This window comes from Falco rusticolus, chromosome 6 (genome assembly GCF_015220075.1).
Source record: "Falco rusticolus isolate bFalRus1 chromosome 6, bFalRus1.pri, whole genome shotgun sequence".
Lineage (NCBI taxonomy): Eukaryota > Metazoa > Chordata > Aves > Falconiformes > Falconidae > Falco > Falco rusticolus.
Genome location: NC_051192.1, coordinates 40,762,534 through 40,780,647, shown reverse-complemented (window position 1 = coordinate 40,780,647; position 18,114 = coordinate 40,762,534). Strand labels below are relative to the sequence as shown.

Sequence of the window (18,114 nt, the reverse complement as noted above, 5' to 3'; positions counted from 1 at the left end):
AAATCTCATCAACATACACATTTACAACAGATGTTTTACTCCTTATCTTTTTATTTAATGAGAAGAAGAATCAATATTTGGATTGTCAATTTTTTTTTTCTTGTGTCATATTAGAACTTACTCCACTAGAAAGACAGATCTGCCCAGATTATAAAATCTAGAGCACTCTTCCTCTGCACTGTTCCTTTTCCACATCCTCGGACTAATTAAGTTTTATTGTCTCACTAAAGTCATCCATGAGTATGACGTCTTTACAGAGTCTAACTACTTTTTACTGTTCACTTCCTAGGACTTCTTGATGAATCCTCTATATAACTGGCCTTGAAAATGTGCAAAAGCCTGCTGAACCTAAATGGAGGTTGTTTTGCCTGTCCTTAAAATAATCATTATAATGAAATACAGGAAAGTTAATCGAACTGTGAAAATTAGAAACTGGGTTCTCATCACTTAATTTACTTAGCTATTGCATTTTAACATCTTCTTTCTTAAGTTCTCTAGTGCTATTGTCTCTTTTGCAGTAGCTGCTGACAGCATGTCTGAGGACACTCAAGCTCGCATGTTTTTTAACTGAAAGAGTATGTGCCAAAAGGTTGCCTTTGGTCTGTATTTTCCTAAATTAATTGTAGTCACCTTTTTACAATATGGTCCTGTCCATTCTTCCTTTGCTGAAAACCACATTAACAAGAAAATAACTTGGGGAGCTATTAACAATACAATTCATGTTTGATCAAAGAATTTAAGTAATTCTAAAGTTCCAGTGTAATAAATCGTGTCTCTGGTCACTGGTCACAAACGTGGTCATGAACAGAGGTTTTGCCTACAGTTATTGGCACAGAAATTGCCTCTGAGTGGCAGAATCAACATGTTTCATATAAATACAGAGCAGGAATGTGTGAGGAAGAGTTTTTGGTTGTTTTTGTTTTTTTTTTTTACTTTTCGGTTATTTGTTTTCATTCTAGAGTTTTTATTTCCCTTTTAGTTTATGTCCTTACTAAAAATCCATCCAAATCAATCAGGCTATACGCTTAGCCTTTGCTATATATAAATTGTTTGCCTGTTCATCTGAATAATCAATCTTGTTTTACCTGAATTTTGGTATGCTTAATTGTAACCTTCACATAATCCTGAAGATCCTGAATGGTGATGTTTCCAATACTGCATGCCACCACAAAACTGGTCAAATTGGCAGGATTTTCTGCATCCTTTGAAAGATTCAGAAAAATATAAATGCTTACGCAGCACATAACATAAAAGCCAGAGCACACAGTTTCATTTTTGTAGCATGCCAGAACAAATAAGTTGTCAGCATTTTTTCACTTTTGATCATGCAATATATGAACATTATGTTTATAAAATCAAATTATGAGCTTGCCTCATGGAAGTTTCCCTATTTTCCTTATAGTTATAAACATATATAGGCACAATTATAGAGAGAGGTTAGAAGGCATAAATTCCACCTTTAATCATTATGTCTGATGCCAACAAAATTATAACTCAAACAATGTAGGAGATAACCCATGATATGATTAGCTCATTTCCCTAAACAAGAATGAACTAGCTTTCTTATTATTGTCGATGCTATCCTTTTCAGTAGATGCATTTTTTAGCCAATAACCTGTTTTCTGTGTATAGCTGCTAAATCATCCTCCATTTACAATGAATGGCTAAGAAACAGTAAACAAATTCAAAGAAATGTTACATACTGTAGGAGATATTTGCTACTAGGTCATATTTGATGAGAAATGAAATAGAATACTGATGTTACCACTGAGCAATAACATTTCTACCAGGCAGTGAACAAGTACCAGACTGAGAATTTTCCAAAAGAGAAGTTTTCCTTGGAAACTGATGATTTATTAAAATGGAATTGCTTTGGAAATACTATTTTCTTTTGATGAGCTTCCATTGAAACCTGCATAGTTACATGGCTGGGTGGCCTTATGGGAAGCTGGGAAGCTTGGCCACTCCGTGTGGCAGATCTTAGGTCAAATGAATAAATGAATCTGTTGCCACTCACTTTTCCTCCAAAAATCTGCACTGGGAAACTCCTGACAGCCCCCTCCCCACCCACCCCCCACACCCACACCCTGATTCCTTCAGTCTAGGGGTTTTGTTAGCCTGACAAGATGTCAGGTATCAGCTCAGCACTGGGCTCATGAGATCCCACCACCCATTCATGAAAGGCAGAATAGCTTCATTTATTAAGTTCACATTATCCTGCGAAGAGATTTTAACTTCTTAATAACCATATGCAAGATTTTTTAAACATGGCATTTCAGACTATACTGGAGCTCTGTGACCTAATTTCCTAAAAACTTAAAAATTGCAGAGGAGTGAAAATGCAGTTTTCTAGACAGTTCTTGAGCATTCAAACGAGAAAACCTCTTGGCTACTACCTAAATTTCAACACCTGACAAAGTCTAGGAAAGCCTTTGGACAGATTTCTATGGGTTTCAGTGGATTCTGCCTCTAGCAGACATATCAGATGTCTCTTCAGGAAAGGCAATATAATATATTCTTACTTGTCCTTAGAAAGGAATAGAAATACTGTGTGCATTAAAGTAGAATACAGAGAACTGCTTATTTAGCTATAAGGCGGTGCTCATCTAAAGTTAGGGGTAAGCTTTTAGCCAATAAAATACACAGAGGTACAAAGTAAAGCAATATGGCTAGTGTTCATGCCATAAATCTGGTCTAGTCTAGACAATCACAATTCACATATTTATCATATTTTCACTTTATTTTCATGGCCTTAAAACTCATGAGGATGTTCTTTCCACCTAACTTTAAACACGTAAAAAGATGTCTAGAACTGAAGTAGCCATTCTAGCATTTCTTAACACAGTCAACGAAAGGAAACTAGCATATCCAGTGCGTAATCCATCTTACTTATTCTATACACCTAGGTTGAATATGGGTTGCCTAAAATAAGTGTCCATTTTAGAGGCTCTAAGGTATCCTGCCTAGTCTCCAGCTACTACTGCAGAAGATCTCACATCTCTTAGATGTTCTTTGTCCCATCTGTCGGCCAGTAGTACCTTTGTACCTTGAGGTGTCTCAAATTGCACTTTGCTTATTTGCCTGGGGAACTGATGCTTAGTCCTGCACTGGGATGAGATGTGTCACACCTCAACAGTGTCCACTCTTTGCATTAACTGGCTTTGAAGGCAACTTATGGAGAACAGTTCAAGCATAGGTATGTACATTGAACACACCTGCCTTTGGCAAAATGAATCCCACCCTGAATAGCTTACATTAATTTTTCATATAGTATTCTAAGTAATGCAAACATCAGATTTTAATGAATGACAAGATAAAACTTATTACTAGCATTCTCCAGTGGCAAATAAAAAAACCCTCCAGTGATGTAAAGTATGATGTTTCACTGTTATGTTGAATGCTTATAAGAAATGCAGCTAATAGCATTGGGGTTTTTTTTAATTGTGATTGGAATAAATATATTTGTGAAATATTTTTATATAGTTATATATATATACAGATAAAGTTACTGGGTTTGAGACAGCATGGAGATCATTTATTTTTAGCCTTTATTATTTTTTAGACTTACTTTATTTTTTGACTTATTAAAAGGTGAGCTTTACACATTTTTATTTAATAGTGTTGAACATGTCACCCACAAATTGTTTGAAAAACACACAAAAAAATGGAAGGAATTTTAGTTGCAAATTTAGATGCAGATTTTAATGTTATTTGCTTTTCAATGACTTATTAAGTATCCCTTAGAAACACATTCCTGCACCATTAAAGGACACATTCTGACTTTATATGATTTTATGCCATTAGGACAAGTTTACATCTGTATTCTGGTTTCTTTATTAAATATATCCATCCTGTTTTTCTCAAAAATGGGCTTAAAATGAATACTATTTTCAATAGTTAAAGGTACTTTGGGGTGTATTTCAGAAGGCAACTGAGGGTCATGGGTATTTTCTTGCTCAGATTATCTGAAGAATCTGGATACACTGCCAATAAAAATGATAATATAGGGACAATACAATACTACACAGTTCAGCGGATGAACAAGAGCCAAAGGTCACTTGAAATACTAATGGGAAAACAGACTCAAGTCTTCTGAGACTCAGTCTACGGTTCACTATGAAACAATGTTTCCTTTTTAATTAACTTTTTTTTTTTTTTTCCATATAGGTATGGTTTTGGTTGTTTTTTCCAAGCTGTGAATTCTTCCTTATTTTTTTGCATCTATCATGTAGGAACTTTTTATAATTACCATATGATGGGACCCAAAGGAGAAAAAAATCAAATCTACCTGAGTCCCTTTATTTTTCAGGTACAAGTACTGTTATCCTTATTCCATAATAAAATACGGTGTGCTTATGAAAACACATATAGGAAGAGTGATATGTACAAACCCAAATGTTCTCTGGCAATGGCCATCAGCCCAGAGTTTGCAACTAAATATGAGTAGTCAGCTGGATATGAGTGTAAACCAACTCCTTTAAGGAAAAGAGGAAGAAAGAGTACTTGGCAGTGTGACAGGCCAAATTCTCTTCTGATTGAAAGGAACCTGACTCCACTGAATAACAAGGACCTATATTAATGCATTTTAACATGTTATGCCCTTTAAGAGGCCTTGCTACTTTACTCTGTTACAGTTTTCCATAGGTTACCCTGAGAAAAAGTTTATCTCCCATGTGACGGGAATTTGCAGTCAAATCATTGACTTTAATTCAGCTTGGGTACTTTGACTATCTTGTCACTGAACATAACACTGCCTCTAGCGCCTACATCTGCTACCACCTTCTCATTCCTGTAATTCATGGGATGCTGTGAAATGATTACACTACAGAAAACCTTTAGCAGGTGGCTTTGACTCAGCCTAATTGGAATGACTTCAAACACATTAAAGTTTACCTGAAAAAGACCATTTTTATTGAAGAAAGTAAACTGAGCCCTTGATATAACTTCAAACTCGTCTTGACTTAAATTCTTCAGTAAACTTGGTGGCAGAACAACAGAAGCGAAGGCATTTGTCTGATCCTTGTCAAAATCTATCTGTTAAATAAAAACAACAGAAGAGCATGTTCAAACAAAACCCAAACCATCCATTGTCCACAACTGGGTTCACACCCTTACGCAAAGATATGTAAACATGGGACTAGAACCAATCAACACTACTATGACCTGTATGTATGTAAGAGTTAATGCAATAAATAAATTTTAAAAAGGCTTAGGAGGCTTTCCCACCATTCCAGCATGAGATCAGCCTTCTGCTACAAAAAGGTATTAGATAAAATCAAAACACTCCTCCGTTACTATAATAATGATTTGGAAATAATGAGATGATAATATAACAGTAATAATAATTTTCAGTGACCTTCAAGGTACTTCTCATCATACCAAACATTGCTGAGAACTGAAAAATATGCTGTGAATCTTTCTTTCTTAAGTTGTATTATTTGGCTTGATCTGCACATCTGAATTAATTCTCCTATGAGCCTTTCTAGTTTCTCTGTTACAGAAGGGAGATTTTAAAACAATGATTAGTGTCACCTCTCTATCATTCCGTGTAGCACAAAAAAGTCACTTTCTGCCATCAATATAAGTTTAATCTGTACTGGTAATGTGTCAGACAGCTGAAAGCCCTCTATGGCACAGGGATATAACAAGTGAGCAGGAAAGAAACAAGGATGCAAGCTTGCATTTCATTAGCTACAAGAGAGCTCTCCCACCGTAGCATACTCAAGGTGTGCCACCCTACCCATCAAAGGAAGGGGAGCAAGCCATCTCACAGTGGCTCTATAGTAAAAGTGTTTAAGAATGTTATTGCGAGGTAAGGAAACTCACGCTCCTGACTTCTCCAGAGGCAACTTGGTCATGTATTTATGCCTCTCATGATCAATCATATAATTCTAAAAGCACCATTAGCTAATAGAAAGTTAAAAGCCATAGGCTACTGATAGATTTATTTAAGTTCCACTGATTTACTGTGAGTAACAGGCATCCTTGGAAATTAGTAAGAAGTGGTTCATAGGTGTCTCCTGACAGTGCTAAATGCAGTTGAATAAAAGGTTTTCAAAGAATAATTCTGTCACGTTAAACAGGAAGTGTGTGTGTGATAAAGTTGTGCCATTAGGTATTGTCTGCAAATAGAGTGGAAGAGGCTTCTATAAAGAAGTATGGATATATTACAGGAATAATTTGATAATATGAATCACCAAAAGCTAACTTAGTCAAAGCTTTGGCAAGAAACATAAAGACACAGTGGACTGAAATAGAATCTTTCCAAATTGCCATGGATACATTTGCTTGATATCTACTTTAAGAAAAAAAAATGAAATAAAATCTGGAAACATTCTGACATACAGCTTGAAGAGTTTAATGCTCTCTGATGAGCCTGGGATAGATCATCACATCACTGTTGAAAAACTTGGGCTTTAAAAAGGGAATCTCCCTCCAGCAGGGATAGCAAGTATCTTTCCTGATAGGCATGGAAAATATAAATTGTGACCACAGCTGCTGCAGATTTTTCTGGTAGGAAGGATGCTAGGAATTCTCAATCAGCTGTTGGAAATGTGGAAGTCTGAGAACAACTTCATGTTCCAATAGGAACATTATAAATAATTTGACGGAGTTTGGATTTTATGATTATTTAGACAGTGCTATAATAAATGATTCCAGGGCAAGAAAATTCCTGGATGTCCTCAAGCCACAGATGGTAATTCTTTTATACATGCAAACAGCCCAAACCTGGCTTCAGAATTTTTCCTTTCCTCTTTCCATAAATACAGGATGAAATCTGGAGGAGAAATGTTCCTTTGATAACAAAGAACAATCAGCTATTGAGCTTCATTAATAGGAGACCTGAACAAAACTATATGTACAATTACCAAAAACTTCTAATAAAATTGATTGTAAGAAATCTTAGCCAAAATGTTCATGAATATAAGTATGTGAAAACTCTATTACATTAAACGCATTTCTGTCTATTTAAACCAGCATTTGAGTTTTGATCCAAAGTCTATATACACAGCATGTAAAAGCCCTACATCCTATTATATTACTACTACTTTCCCAGCACTGTCTTCATTACTGTTTTTGATTTTTACAGGATATAGTATTTTATAAAATAATCAGTCTTTTATTAGGATACTTGTCATGCTGCTTTGCAGTGGAAATTAATTTGGTTGCATAAGATGCTTGTAGTCTGGTGAATAGTCTTACACTGTTTTTATAATACCACATTTTGTTTCAATTCAGTTTTGGTTCCTCTGGCCCAAATGCTAGCAGATTATTTTTATTTTTCTGTTTAATATTTTCTGTGTGTTTTCCCAAGTAAGCCTCAGTGTATTTGAATGGTTAGACTCCCAGGAAACGGAGATTACATTACCTTTGTCATAGGCTTCTTATATAACTGTGAAAAATTACATTGCACTACATTTTAAAAAGCATTTAGGTACCAGGAGATGCAGACAAGTATACAATGAAATTTAAAAAGACTTGGCACCTCATTGCTACTGATTTCAACAGAACCTTTGGAAAATCCCAATAGGTATTCATGTGCACCTCAAATATTATTTCATAGCTTTTAGACGTCTGATCTTTTCTATTTGCGGGAAAAAATATAATTTCTATTTGTGGAAAAAAAATTTAAATTTTTGAGTTGATGACAAGTATCCTAACTATAGCAGCCTGTCTAGATACTGTAGCACTGGAGACCATTCTGCATTTTGAGTGATCTGTGTTTCTTTTATTTTTCATATCTAGGCTGGTCAAACTCCACGTGAATGTCTTGAACTGCCTCAGACATCCCAAATGGCACAAGCCTATCAACCTACATGTGAATAATTGGACCAGCCTTCAGACTCCATTAGGAGGTGTTTAAACTGTACTGGAAGGTTGAAGATCTATCTGTAGAAATCTACATGTACATACCTATATTTAGGTGTCTTATTCTATAGCTGAAATGCATCAATGGAATTGTTAGCTAGTGTACAATGGGTAATACAGCAGACTGTTAAAGATTATTTTCCCTTTTCATTAGTAAAAGAAAACCTAAAAAGTATGAAGTCTGTTCTGGATTTGTAAGAAAATTACTTTTCATCCATACGGAACATGTGAGCTTATCTCGGTTTCCTGTCACTCAAGGAAATACTACATTAATCTGTTTGGATGATTGCAGGAAAAAGGAAATAGAAAGTAGGGGGAGACCTGTGAGTTATAAGTGGGTTTATAGGAACCACAGTAAACGTGCTTGGAACAACAGGCCCATTTCACATTTAAATACAACTGCTTGTTCCGTACCTGGAAATCAGATGCATTATTCTGTGGACTGACACTGAAAGAACCACCTTTGAATGAAGTTGAGTTTATAGAAGACACTCCAAGAGCAAGGTTTCGTGTTGAAATACTCATGGATGGTCCAGTGAACTGGATCTTTAAAGCCAAGGCATCGATAGTTTTTAAAGCTCTGAAAATAAAAATAAAGTTATTCTAAAAACTGAATACAGAAAAAAAACCCCACTATGCTCTATATGTTCTTCATGTTTCAGATGATCCTTTTATTATTGACTGTCTCTATCACCCATCTATGTATTCACAAGGAGACTGTCAGGCTGTAAATTTACGCGTCTCTGTTGAAAACAAACACTTTTGATTGACAGAAACTATCTGACTACATATCACTGGTCCTGAAATAATTTTCCAACAATATTTAGATCTATGCTATGTCATGTATCAGGAGATTTCTTTTCCACCCAAATACTTTATTTTTGTCAAGCACATTAATTTTAGTACAAGAAGAAATATTTGTATATCTAATTTGGAAAATTCTTTCTAGTGGAAATCATAAAAGTTTGATTTTTGTACTGCAATTGTTTGTCTATATATGGAAGAATGAATCCTTCCAACCTTACATGTTGCTTTCAAAAACTTGTCTCAAATGCAGAAATACTTACTCTGAAGATGATGCTGCCAATACACTGTCTGAACTGGTTAGAATATTGGAAAAAATTGTCACCACGGTAGAACCCAGAGATTCATCAATTTCTTCATCATTCACAATTTTTTTGAGCTTCTGCACAACATCATTTACTTTGTCTGAGGTTAGCTGCTGCCCTTCACCAGTGAGATTCAGAAGCTGATTGGCTATGTCAGCTGCATTTTCTGTAAGTGAACACGTACAATGGAATAAAAAGAGAAAATAATGCATATCAGTCCTGAAGTAATTCAGAAACACAAATTTTTATACTTACTGTTGAAAATTAGAGCATGGTCTGTGGTACTTGTAATGAACATAGGATTTTATCATTTTATCAAATTTATAATTTCATGAAAAAGTGTATAGAACCTGCTGATTATTACATACTGTCCGCATTGGCTGTGTCCTTCTCCTTAATTTGATTTGAGTTTGTACATCAGAACTATTATTGAAAGGACTGACTGAAAGAAAAACAGGGGAAGTAAGGAATAAGAAGCGTATTTTCTCTCCTTTTTTCTCCTTATGCTATCCTTTCTTTTTCACTGGGAAAAAGTTTCAGTCTTGAAGTGAAACAAATGCATCCAAAGTCACTCTTACTGAAAAAGTATTAATTCTTTTAAGCTTTGGTGAGAAAGTCTGACCTGATTGCAAGTATTTCAGTTCCTTCAGAGGATTGCAGTCTTACTCAGAGGGTTGGCAAGCACAACACCTAAGCAAATTTCATGAGAAGAATCTTCCTGGTAAGGAAAGCTTGAGTATGTGTCTAACATGAAAACATTAGCGTAAATCACGTATTGAACTGTTAAGTTTGATGGGGTACCTGGATAGAAAACTAATAAAACCATTAGTATTTTACAATATCAAAATGTTTGAGATTTATTGGAATTTACAAATAAGATTTTGATATATCACTCTTCTTTAGTCTGCAACTGGCTCTGTTCTTTTAATGTTCTGTTTTATAATACAGCTTTTACTACATTTACTGTAGAATGTCCATTTTACATGAAATGATGTTTTCATATACCCTGACTGCAAGTTCTCAATTACTAAGGTAGCCAGTCTCCCTAGGACACCCCTATTAGTGGAGAAAGAAAAAGAAGCTTCTCCAAGAAAGTAATTCAGAACAGGAGCTTGCTGCAGGGGCTCTGAAAAGAGAGTATCATTCTCTTCACTAGCTCTGGAACTAAAAAAAAGGGCCATAAAATTGTTGTCTGTTCATTTTACTCCTCCTTTAAGGCCAGAATGACATCAAGGGGTATTTTGCAAACTGAGAATAAATCTGAAAATGTCTGATCATAAGCCCAGTGAAGAGAGTGGGAGTCCTTCCACTGTCACCTATAGGCATTGGAAACATTTTAAAATTTGTCTAAATATGAATGCCAAATTGAGGCAAACTACTACCTGCCTCTATTTTTGCTTAAATTGCATTTAATGTCATTAATCAGTATCCAGAGATTTTCATGGGTGGACTGAACTGGGCCTGGTGCACTTCCCAGAGTTTATTTTGCACTGATTTTTTAGAAAGATTTTAAACAACTTAGCATAAAGAAGGAAGTTATTCTTCCTTAATGTAACTTTCTTTTAGTAAGCAGTAACCAAAGACTACAAAACTATTCCTTTAGCCAAAGACCAACATCAATATACTCACCTGTGCAATTTCTAAGATCAGGCTGGCCCCAGTATGATGTGTAATTCTGCAGACCCAAATAGCTAAAGAGGAAAAATGACAAAATTTGTATGAAATAAAATAGTAAAAATATGTTAATGTTTCACAATTCTTTTGTAGGTGTCACAGTGGACCACTCTTCTCAATTCACAATTTTCCTAGCAATATGACCCCTAGTGACATTAAATATATATGCTTGACAGCAGAAATATGTGATCAATTAAGTGACAGTGCTGAGAGAAACACTTGTTCTTTTGGACAAATTCCCAGCTGATTCCTGTACTGATTTAATTAACTGCATCAGCAGAAATTTTGGCCTTTTATTTTGGGAAAGACACAAATTTTAACACAAATTATGCTCCTATTATGGCCTAATCAGATGATGTTTCTATGATTTCCCTTTGATATAAATGGCTTTGATCAAGTCAATAGCAAGCTGTAATATCTCCCAGAAGAGCATGCACAGGAGCTATGTGGAGATAGAAACTTATGCGACCCATGAAAACTTGGGCAGGTCAGCATCAGATCCAGGTGCTGGTGAGGGGCAGATAAAAAGTTCGTTTTGTTTTTTTTTCAAAATGCTTCTTTTAGAAAGCCTTATCATAGCAAAATACCCAGATACAGCTCCAAAATTTAACACATTTTTCCCTTAGTTTTCTTTATAGATAATAATCTTATCATAGCATGGCAAAGGCAGGATGGAGAATGGGAAAAAGTTATTCTTTCACTCAGCACATGACAGAATAAAGTTATTCCTCAGTTGATCACCTTTATTATAACAGCACACTAGCAGATAACCTTCTACTGTAGGATGCATAGGACTAGAAAAGATCATTGGAAGAGCTTCCTCTTCTTTCAAAACACATCCCATCTGTACTCCATATTGGCAAAAGCTAGTAAAGGCAGAAGCAAGGAAAGCATATCACAGTGCAGAACACAGTATTTTTTTTTTTATGAGAAGTGCTGTAAACAGATGATGGTATTGTGTAGACCACAAATGAACAATAAAGATAAGCAATACTGGGGCAGAAGAGGCCAGAAGTCTTAATTTAATGATTCTGAGGCTCTGACATAAAAACAATTTGACTTCTGCACTACTCTACAACAAAAGCTGGTCAATCAGAATCCAGCAGTTCTTGTACAAGATTAAGAGGCTGAGGAAGTGAGTTAAATATAATGCTGGTTGCTTTCCTGTTTGGCACAGAACCTCAAAGCTGATTCATATCCATGTTGCCATATTGTTTTCAAAAAGTAAAAAGATCTGATCTTCTCAGAACATGTTCCAGATGCAATGTGGGTGGATAAGGCTACTATATTGCATTTAATGGTGATCATCCTAAATATTGAAGAAATTACTTAATATTGCATCATCATAGCGTTCAGGGCATGCAAAGGAGATCAAAGCCATATTGTTTTGGTCATATATCAATGAAAGTAATAATTTTACCATTTTACAAATGGGAAATAGAGATACAGTGTCTAAAAGCCTACACTAGGGAAAATTTAGCCTAAACCTTAAAAACACATGTTCAGATCTTAAAGTGTAAGATTATCCCCACCTTCAGTTATAACTGACTAGCAACAAAATACTTGTTTCACAGAATTTCTTTTACTTTCCCTTAGTCAGATGAGAGGTTCTGCATTAAACCAAATACACATCTCATCTTCACAGAGTTTTGTTGATAATTTCTTATGCAAGTCAGATAGTAGTAGTGGAGTGGGAGAAAATGTGAAACTGTAACACAGACATGCAACATAAACTTCAGGACTTGAAGAAAGTAGTTTTGTTCCATAAGAAGGTGTTATTTTTATAGTAACTTTTAACATGTATTCATTGTAGACCTCAATACGCCCTACAGAAGGAGTGTATGAGCCTGTTTTTCTTACCAATTAATTACATACTCTTACTGCACACAAATAATCTTCCACAGTATAAAAACCATCTTCCAGAAATCATTTTTAGCTATCTGAACACCTACCAGGTTCTTGATGCGGTCTGAACTGAGCTCCCATGGCATAATGTGAAGTTGGTCACAGTCGGTCTGGTATCTGGCCAAAAATAATTTGGAGGGTTTTCTTCAGCTAAACATTTTTCTGTAAAAATAAAAGTATGTCAGTGTTAATGGCAAATTTCTTCATCTAATCATCTCCCATTTCTTGTCTTCAGCTCATCAACCAGTCTACAGCAGAAAGCTGTCTTCAAATGAAATGCTTGGTTATCTAGAGTAGTGGCAATGGAGGCGTGCACAACAAGGTCAATCTATACTGCTCTTCTCAAGGGAAAGGATTGAACTGCATGCTGCATCCATTTGCAGTCCACCAGCCCCTACCTCCTCTCTCCCAAGGGAAGGGCAACCTCTGACTGGAAGGAGTTGAATGGGAAAAGATGACTGCTAAAAGGAGACTGATTAAGGGCAGCAGCTGGCAAAAGCACAGACCACAGGGTTGAGAAGTGGCTATGAGGGGCCTTGGAGGTCCAAAATGTCTCATTATGGCTCTGGCTGTAAATCATACATCTTTATCCTCAAACTACCAGAGGTGCCATCAGGAACTGTTCCAGCCTCTTTGAACCAGATAGGGAAACACTGACTAAAGCAATCTGAACAACTGTGTTTGTGTTAAAAGGTACCTGGAGTACAGCTCTCTGAGATTAGTGGAACAATGAGGCTTAAAGGGACAATTAAAAATCAGTCATACCTTCTGGAAATGTGGGATCATTTTAACATAGAAGATGCTTATTTTTGGACAAGCAAACAAAAGCTGTTGTAACAAAGCTGAAAACTACTTACCCACTGGATCAACGTCCACGGTATGAAGCTTATATCCTCCTTCCATGGTCCCATTATTATTTATGAGCTTCTGTCGGATGTCCTCCTCTTCTAAATTGATGTTGTTGGTAGCATTATAAACCAGAAGAGCCAAAACCGAAAAACTGCAAGGAAAATTATCCGAGTGTTTGAGTCAGAACAGTAGAGATTAAATGTGAGGACATAAGAATATCTGTCAGACTCTGGTTTTCTGAATATAGAACAGTGTCACCAAGACAATGTTGCTCATTATCTGTAAATTATTATTTTTGTATATATAGGGTCATAAGAAGAAAGTATGACTGCGAAGTTTCATCCTCTAGTTACCATTAAGGAAGAAACTCATCAAAAGAGCTAAGAAATGTTTTCAGAAGATTTAGATTCTTATATTAAAGGATATTAAAAGTTGAAAGCATAAAGTTGTGAGTTGTGAGCTCTAAATAGGCCCTAATCAAATCTAAAACTCTGGTAGCTGATGGCTTAGGAGTTTAAGAGCTGATTCATCCCACCTTACAAAACTTGTCAGAAGTCATCCTCCAGAGGGTCTGTCTCCACTGACCACAGAGGAAGAGTGAAAGACTAACGAAGAACAGATGCCTAACATATAAATGTCTAAATTTTGATGGAGTGAAAAACACCCTGACACACTTCTGAAACTTTTAGTCCTAATTAGGAAAGTCTAGTTGCTCAGATGAGTAATTCCAATTTGAGCAGTAATAGCTGTTTTGTACTGTAGCCCACTGCTACTTTCTTGGGCATAAGAAGTAGTTCAAAGTGCCCAAGTCTCTTTCCTGTGAGAGAAATATAACAGTCCCCACCCTTGTCCAAAAACATAGCTTTTCTGGAAGGGAAATAATGAACAGAAAAGCAGTTTAAGCAGGACACAGGAAAGAAACCCAGAGTGGAAGGCTCAGAAATTTCCTCCTGGGACACAGAAAACACATGTTGGAGAAGAGACTGTGTTGGTACCCAAGAGCATTGCTTGGCTCTGGCTAGTAGGAGGTGACGCCACTGAAGCATGGAACATTGGATCTCCATGGGAGCCAAAATGTGGAAAAAAGGAAAAAGCAAGCCTGCTTTGGGCTCTCTTCATCTTAGCCTTGCCCTCGGATACCCATTAGCCTGAATAAAGACAGACCTTCGCAGTGTGTGAGCAGTTCCTGGCAGCCTGGGAAGTGGCAGCACTGCCAGCACACCTACAGTGAGCAGGGAACACACCAAACAGAGCTGCTTTCACAGGCAGCCCCCAGTGCAAGAATGCAGCAGTGAGGTAAAGGGTCTTGTGGTCTACTTGAAGAAGAGTAGGAGAAAAACTCCATAGGGGTGTTGTATGGAAAAGGGCTAGTAGGCTTTTCAGGTGCCCCTTCCTAGACAGACCAGGACTTCATTACCAAAAATCTTCTAGAAAGACATCCCCATGATGACAGCTCTGCGCTGCATTTTCCAGAGGTGCCTGGTTTGGTACGGTATAAAACTACATCTTAGTGTACAGATGTTGCTCTTAGATGGCAGTTTTAATCCTCTTTCTCTCAGACATCATTCTGAAAACTGAACAACTCCAACCAATAATTCTGAAGTACTCTCATTAGTGGAATGGCATTAAAAGAACTGGCATTAGAAAACAACCCCTCAGTCTAGGAAAAAAATTAAAAAAAAAAAAAGAAAAGAAAAGCCCAAACCTCACTAAGATATCGTGAATTTGAACTAAATACTCTAACATTTCACTGTTTCAGATGTAAAGAAATAAGTAAATAAATATACCTCGTCCCTGGATAATTTTTTTTTATTGTATGTTTTGTTGAACATAAGTACACTTATTTTTTTTATTGCTGTAACTGCTGTTTTGCTGGTAACATGTTGCTGAAAAAGAAGATAAAAATATGACTACCTGCTGACTTGGCTTGTTTTTTCCCCAGTAGATGTATTTTAGCAGGGAAATTCTGGCTATCCCTGGCCAGGTTGCACCTGCCCTGCTCCCTGAGATACTGCATTCCTCCTAACATTCCTTTGGTCTACATGGAGTGTTTAACATATGGCAATAGCCTCAGTAGGGTGGATATGCATTAGCAGGCTTTTGCTGTATACCTCGGATATATTACGAGGCACAAGTTTATTATGGCATTTATTTTTAGCAGAAGCATGGAAATTGCCTACGGGATTGACAATTCCTTCAGCCCTCCAGTACTTCAGCCCCAGAGTCTCCTGGCACTTAACCATCTTTCCTAAAAGATTCTGGCTTCAATCATCTATTCCCTTTACTTCAGAAGAGGAAAACTTAATATACTAATGCCACTCCCTACCTCAGCACTTGGCTGCAGAACAGAAGTCATAAGTGAACAGTCACCGCTACTGCTGTGCTGCCTACTGCAGGACTCCCAATTAACCACAGTGATATTTAGTACCCATAACTGTGTGTAGATTGAGGTAGAAGGGTGAGGTAGAACTGCTTAGATGAGGTAGAACTAATTACAGTTACCTTGAAAAATTATACAGAAAAGTATTGATTATGAAGCACTGATAAAAATAATCTGTTAAACCACTTTGTTATTTATTTTCTGAGAAACTCTTAAAGCATAAGTCACGTATAAGAGCCTGTTCCATATTATGATGAAAACAATGTCTATAAACTTTTCAGAATGACTCATGCCAGCTTCCCAAAGTAAATAAATACCTTTTAACTTGACAGCTGATGCAATACGAAGCTAAGTGCTTCCTTCTACTTTTGTCAAACTCAGATCCAAGAAGAAAAACATTTTAACGGTGAAGAACAAAATTCTTGATTTGGGAAACAGCAGGCCAACACTCAAATAAATGGCAACAATGCCTTGCTCTGTCGGTGTCACCAGATCTGCTACACTGAACCTTATATCTTTTATTGTGTGCCATATATAAGTAGACAGATTCTCAGAGCAGTAATCAATTACAAATTACACATCACCTACAGTAACCTGTACTGATAGTATTACTGCTGTCAATATAAAAAAAAAAATGACTGTGGTGTAGGTAAACACAACGGGGATAAGTATTTATGCCTCCCTTCTGACTGAAATGGTGTCAGCTGAAGCAAGCAGGAAAGCAGGGGAAGACCGGCATCTATTCTACTTCGTCCTGGTCCGTTGAGCTAAGCTGGCTCAGAAGGAGGAGTCTGCAAAGTTGCATCCTCATCAGAGGCACAGGAGGTGGTGGTGGAGCCTGTGCTGCCATGGCACATACCACAAAGCCGGCTTTCTTCTCCAGCAGTGTGACTCACAGCTATTCCAGGACAGTGTGCCTACACACAGGCTGTGGTCTCATTGCTACACGATGCAAGGAGCCTGAAGGAAGGATTAGCAAACCATGCGAACCGTGCAGCACAGGCTGTTTCATACCTGAAGATATGTAGTTTGTAATTAACAATGCATATTTTACTTCTAGTTTCAGTTGTACTAGACAGCCTGAACTAATACTGAATTACTGTGGCTGTCAAATTGTTTAACAAATCACTATTTTCTCTCATAGTTAATGTTACTTGATTTGAGGTATATAAAGAATCATTTTTAAAGCACCTAAAGTATTCAGTGAATCTAAATTTCCACTAAAAGTCACTGGGAATTTCATTCCTAACTACTCTGGCATATTTAAAAGTTTTAAGATGTCAGCATTAAATTCTTTACCAATCTTGCTGTTATGTTGCCTTTGAAAATAAGCAGCAATGAGTAGCAGTAGCTCAAGACCGGAAGCACAAGTAGGCCCAAAGAATCACCTCTAAACATTACTAGCTTCTTCACATTAACAGGACAGATGAAAAAATAGCTTCCTATTGTTTAAGTCACTCAGTGAAGATGTAATACAGACAACAGACAAAATGTGAGAAAACACACAGAATGAGACAGAAAGAAATCTGAAAGCAGAGGGAAATTAAAAGCATTCCACAAAAGCATCTGAGTTGGGGATAAACTTTTACTTGAGGCAATTGTGGTTATGATACCACTAAAATGTGCAGAACAGAGAGCAAAAAATTAGGACTGGGCATAACAGACACTTTCAAAGTAATGCCAAGGATGAAGAGGTTCCTTTCTCAGCAGGCGATGTTATTGAAAAAACAAAATCTGAGACTTCAGGACACAAAACTAAAAATTGCAGCTACTTTTTGGACTACTAAAAATAAAAGCATTCTAAGCCTTCCTTTTAAGTTAATGGCCACTGTATCAGAACAGTGCCGCAAGCAGCATGGTCACACCTCTGTGCTTGTCCTTGTGTCTCCAGGCCTTCCTGCTTACAGAGCTGGTGTGGGAATACAAACAACCATGGCTTTTCGACAGAAAGCACTTACAGTACATGATGACTTTCTGTGAAGGCTATTCGTTACTAACAGAAAGGCAAAATGGAGAGGGCTGGAATCCCTCACATTTCAACAGCCAGTATTCACTGAAATGAGTTTTTGGTTACGTCTGAACTATGTTCCAAAACAACAAAGAAAACCCTTATTCCCCAATATATTATTTTCCTAAAAATGGCATCTCACAATGTCAGGCCTACACAAAATCCAGTTGAAGTCAGTGGAAGGACAAAGGAAGCAATTGGAAGCTGGATCAAGAGCAAGCAGTCTCAGCAGGAGATTAAGAAGGGATCATCCTTCAGTCAATCAGGAGGAATTCCCAAATTCTTCCATCTGTGATGATGTCTTTCTTTACAAGTCATGG

At 36.8% G+C, this 18,114-nt stretch overlaps 1 protein-coding gene across 5 annotated transcripts in view; it reads right to left on the bottom strand.

Moving 5' to 3' along the window:
• ADGRG6 (adhesion G protein-coupled receptor G6) overlaps window positions 1–18,114 on the bottom strand; it is a 112,799-nt gene that overhangs the window by 24,100 nt on the left and 70,585 nt on the right. For all 5 annotated transcript variants that reach the window (XM_037392453.1, XM_037392454.1, XM_037392451.1 and 2 more), the window contains 7 exons: window positions 13,415–13,557; window positions 12,605–12,719; window positions 10,608–10,669; window positions 8,937–9,144; window positions 8,284–8,449; window positions 4,894–5,034; window positions 1,086–1,202 (listed from right to left, as the gene is read on the bottom strand). In XM_037392453.1, coding sequence (XP_037248350.1) covers window positions 1,086–1,202; window positions 4,894–5,034; window positions 8,284–8,449; window positions 8,937–9,144; window positions 10,608–10,669; window positions 12,605–12,719; window positions 13,415–13,557 — 952 coding nt within the window. The remainder of the gene's footprint in view (window positions 1–1,085; window positions 1,203–4,893; window positions 5,035–8,283; window positions 8,450–8,936; window positions 9,145–10,607; window positions 10,670–12,604; window positions 12,720–13,414; window positions 13,558–18,114) is intronic.